A 4733-nucleotide genomic window follows, 5' to 3' on the forward strand; every position below is an offset into this window, starting at 1 on the left:
GTGGTACCCAGCCTCAGCATTCTGGTGCTCTGCTGCTAAAAATCAAATAATACAGGAAAATATTTATCTCAGTGGATAGATTATTTCCTTGATTTGCTTTAATTACATAACATTAACAAATTTTGGCATTTGCTGCTTCCTGGTTGCAGCCGATAAAATTAACAAGTAAAAAAGACGCTTTTCATTGTGTTTAGTTTGCTAAAGCTTCTTTTGTTCTGGTGGTCTTCTTCACGGGTATGGTTTTGGATTGCTTAACATATAACATTTTGTACTAGAAAGACTTTAACCATGGACATGTATTGCTTTTATTTTAAATTAATTAAAGAGAAAGATAAAAGAAGCACTTTCATTCCCCAGGGACTGGCATCAACCTTTCTGTCTGTACCTATCAGCCTCACCCCTACAACCCGCATCTAGTCTGTAAACAGCAAGAGTAAGCGCCCTCCCGCCGAGGGTGCAGGAAAAGCTGGGGGGCAAAGTCAGTCTTTGAGAAACTTATAATCTGGGTGGGGGATACATATCTTGAATTGGAAAAGTATTTAATTTCTAATGATTTTATTCTTTTTTTTTTTTTTTTTTTGTGGCCACACCACGGGGCTCATGGGATCTTAGTTCCCCGACCGGGGATCGAAAATCCGGGCCCTCAGCAGTGAGAGTGCGGAGTCCTAACCACTGGACGGCCAGGGAATTCCCAATTTCTAATTATTTTAAAAGAAGAAAGAAAGTCTAATTGACCATGATTTTTTCCATTTCTCATGTCACTATCGCTAGGGTAAAATAAGCTAATGATGAAGACAGCTATCTTAGTACAAACATAAATGCTATGCTTTCATTAATGTGTGTGAACATGAAACACAGCCACCTGTTAAAAAAAATAAAGACAGCGTTGTTCTTCGACAATTGCAGAATAAGGAACTCTTTTTAATTCCTTTTGAGAGTTTCTGTAGTTGACTACTTTTTTCCTGCTATGCCATTCAGTTTGGATCTGTATTACCTCAGCTCCTCAGAGAGAAACAAGTACGGGGAGTCCTCATTTAGAAAACATTTCCGAATTTTACATTTTAAAAGTTAATATTTAAAAAGAAAAACCTTCTTCAACCCCCAACCCCATCATGAATAATCTGATTAAGTATATAAATAAATGTGTTCTTTTTCCTCAAAAATCACTTAAGCAACTTGACAAGAATTATTGTTTAAAAAATTTACCTAGAGAAATTAAAGTACCAGTCATTTTCCCCCTATAAAGATGGTGCTCAAGGATTCACGTATCAAGGCCGTTTGCTTAGTGCATCACCCTTTAGTTGTTCTGTTAGCAGGCAGGCTTCGAGTCTTCTTAATCACTCTTTTCTTCTACTTGATAATGTCTATACTCTGGCTTCAGCTCCCATGTGTTTTTGTGGATCCCTTTTACATTTTGAATACCAATTTCTTTTAAGATTTCCTTCAGGTATGACTGAAAAACAAAAACAAAATAACCTTGACAGATGAGATTATGAATGCAGGAAACAAGATTTAAAATAAAATGATACACCAAACCACATTTTTATTAGTAATAAAAATTATGATCCTGAAAGCTCAACAAGATTTCTCTATAAAGAAGTTCAATAAACTGCTGTTTTGATTCCATGCATACAATACATGAAAACTGCATTAAATATATGATCATTTGCATTAAAGGGGTTGGAAGTCCTGAATGCCAGCAACCTTGAGAGCTAAAAAAAAAAAAAAAAAAAAGACGAAAAAAAAGTCTAGATGAAAATACACTAGAAAATTTGCTGGTGCTTAATTTATTAAGATTACACAGCATACCAAGTGTAATCTGCCCTTGAGTTCAGTGGCATCACTGAGTTCACAGTCAAGATAGGGTTATTCTTGGATTGGAAACAGTTGTTTCAGAAGCAGGAGCATATATTTAAAAAATGACATATAGCTTTGGGACATTAATATTCTATGAAGCAAGCACATGATAGGTATCCAGAATTCTCAGTTCTAAGGTGAGTTCTCAAACTTGCTATTGGGCCACTTATTTTTCTTCTGGGGGCTGCAGCTTTCTTGTGCTTGGCTCCACCAAAGGAAAGAGGTGAGTGATGATGGAGGGCAGAACACTGCATTATGGTATTTCAGGCAACTGAAAATTCAGTATTACCCAAATGCTTACTACAGTCATGAAAATGATGGCTATGACAAATGTAATATCAAGCCCCACCTCTGCGTGCCAATGCCCAAGGTGAAAAAACATTTCACTATAAACTGATCAATACAAATTACAGTACTTCCTTCTTGGAGAAGACAGAAAAGTTAATCATTTAAAACGGACTTTTTCTTTTTTTGCTGGAGAACAAACCAACCCAACAATAATTTTTATGTGTATGTTTCAAAGAACCAGTTACAGGTACATTACAGTGACTCATCCCATGGATGGAAGATGTAATATTATGTAAATTTTAAAAATTTACTGAAATGAGGCACTAATTGGAAAAATGGCTGAGAAGCTCTTACCTTGATAATGTTTAAGGCAGTGCCTTTCTCAAGTGTGGTGCTAGACTGTCTGCATCAGGACCTCATGGGGAGCCTGTGAGATAAGCCCCGTTTTAGAGCTAATGAATCAAAATCTCCTGGAGCCAGGCACGGGACTATGCATTTCACAAGCCCCCAGGAGTCTGATTTAACTACACTAAAATCCACAGCATCCGCTTAAGGGATTCTTCTGGCTCTAATAGTCTGGCACCTTTGGGTCCTCAAAGTGTTACTTAGTTTTTCAGCCTCACTGTTGCTGAAGAGTATGCGTGAACCAACGTCACGTAACACCACCTTACACAGACTGGTATAATGCTCTACAGCTGATGAAGTACTTCCATTTAGGACCACCTGTTTAGCACTGGAACTACATACGGGTCCCTCAAACAGCCCTGGATGGCTCAGCTCTCGCTGGAGCAGCCTCCCCATCCCGGCAGCCGGGTCCCAGCAGGTGGCAGCAATGAACCGAAGGAGGCCTGGGTTTCCCCGGGAGAAGGCCTGCTTGCCTCCCACACCTTCTGCAGCTGGCTTCACCGAAGGACCCACCCGAGTAAACGAGTAAGCGAATTACTCAGGTGAGCTTCAGACAGCCAGGTAATGTGCACGCCTGCCATCTGCTACTTTAGATAGCATCGAAAAAAATGGGACACTGTTCGTAAACTACTTTCTAATTAAACAGGATTCATAAGTGGAAAATGATGGGTTGGGCTTTGATTTTCAGTTTAGGTGCCATGAATGACTTCTTTGTAAAATTCCAAAGAATGATTTATTGTGAGAATGGCCAGACCCTGGGCACAAACAATCGTGCGACTGTGGCTGCGCCGTGATGGGTCAAAAATGAACAGAGCAAGTGCCAGGAGCATGGTGGTTGCCTGACTTCAAGGCTAGCAGGGTCATTTATAATCTGGATACAGAAGATGAAAAGCCTAGAAAGGGTTCAACACAAAATACTAAGAAAGTCTTAAGGGTACAAATTCAGTTGTCTCCATGTACAGCCCACCCTCACTTTATTAAACTATCAATAGTATAATAAGGTTATGGAGTATTTGTTTTTTATAAAGATGTCACTCTTTTTTCTGTTTTAACAATAAGAATGCAATGAGACAGTCACAGTCTGTCAATTTGTCAGGTAACAAGATGGGATTAGGGTCGCGATATCTAGCATGTTGCAGAAATCTTCTGGGGAGGGAGGGGCAAACTTCTGAAGTTTGAGAATGTTCCAAACAGCAACCTAAGACCATTCTACTATAACTAAATGAATTAACTTGGCACAAAGCATTAGCAGAGAAAGTGGTAGTAGTAACAGAGAAAAACAAGGTCAGAAAATCCTTGAAGGAAAGACATAGGTAGAGAACAGTGAGATTATGTCATTTCTCTGTTTAAAAATTTTCTCTGACTTCCCCTTTGGCCTACAGGTTAAATTCCAAATTCTTTCACAGGCATCCACCCAGGTCTGTCTTTGCCCTTTGGCCTCTTTCTCTAATACCTCCCCATACGCGCACCTGCCATTTCTGCGTCTGCATGCTCTTGGTGTTTTTCCATATGCTCCACCCTTTCCCTGTAATGCTCATGCCCTTCTCTCAGATCTGAGCTCCTCATCCTTTCCGACTCAGCACAAATGTCACTTTCTCAGAGAAACTTTCCCTAACGGTCCTACCTCTTAGATCTACATTTCACACTGTACCTACCTACTTCAGGGAGGGCCCTCAACTATATTATAGCTCTTTGTGTACATGTCTATCTCTCCCATCAAACCCTGTGCCCCCACTGCAGGGCCCGACCACACATCAGAGCTGCAGCGCACTGATGCTGAGTGAACTGGGCGTGCTTAAGAGTAAAGAGCTAAGAGGGTTTTGGAGGGTGTGGTTGGCTGCGGGGACATCACTTAGAAGGCCCAAAAGAATAAACCTCTAATTCTAGTTGTTTTCATTTTTCACCTCATTAACATATAGGGCAATGACCCGGTTTGAGAAATGAAAATTGATTAAACTGTATTACCTGAATCTGAATGACATCTGCTACTAAAATCTGTATTATACTGCTAAAATATTATTTGAGACAAAGCCAACTGAGGTGGAGATTTTAAAGGTTTTAGCAGGATTGAAGATTAATTGGTAATCTAACTTTCTTTTTTTTTTTTTTTTTTTTTTTTTTTTTGTGGTATGCGGGCCTCCTTTTGTTGTGGCCTCTCCCGTTGCGGAGCACAGGCTCCGGAC

General features: G+C 39.9%; 1 protein-coding gene across 2 annotated transcripts in view; it reads right to left on the bottom strand.

Annotated features, from left to right (window-relative positions):
- Positions 1-553: 553 nt before the first annotated feature.
- GTF2F2 (general transcription factor IIF subunit 2) overlaps positions 554-4733 on the bottom strand; it is a 155669-nt gene continuing 151489 nt past the window's right edge. Inside the window, exons 8-9 of one of the 2 annotated variants that reach the window (XM_024125994.3) lie at positions 2500-2572; positions 1370-1453 (exon numbers count right to left, since the gene is read on the bottom strand). In XM_024125994.3, the coding sequence (XP_023981762.1) occupies positions 2540-2572 (33 nt within the window). In that variant the 3' untranslated portion in view covers positions 1370-1453; positions 2500-2539. Of the gene's footprint in view, positions 1454-2499; positions 2573-4733 lie in introns of both variants that reach the window. The other variant, XM_024125992.3, reaches the window with a different exon arrangement.

This window comes from Physeter macrocephalus, chromosome 13 (genome assembly GCF_002837175.3).
Source record: "Physeter macrocephalus isolate SW-GA chromosome 13, ASM283717v5, whole genome shotgun sequence".
Classification (NCBI taxonomy): Eukaryota; Metazoa; Chordata; class Mammalia; order Artiodactyla; family Physeteridae; genus Physeter; species Physeter macrocephalus.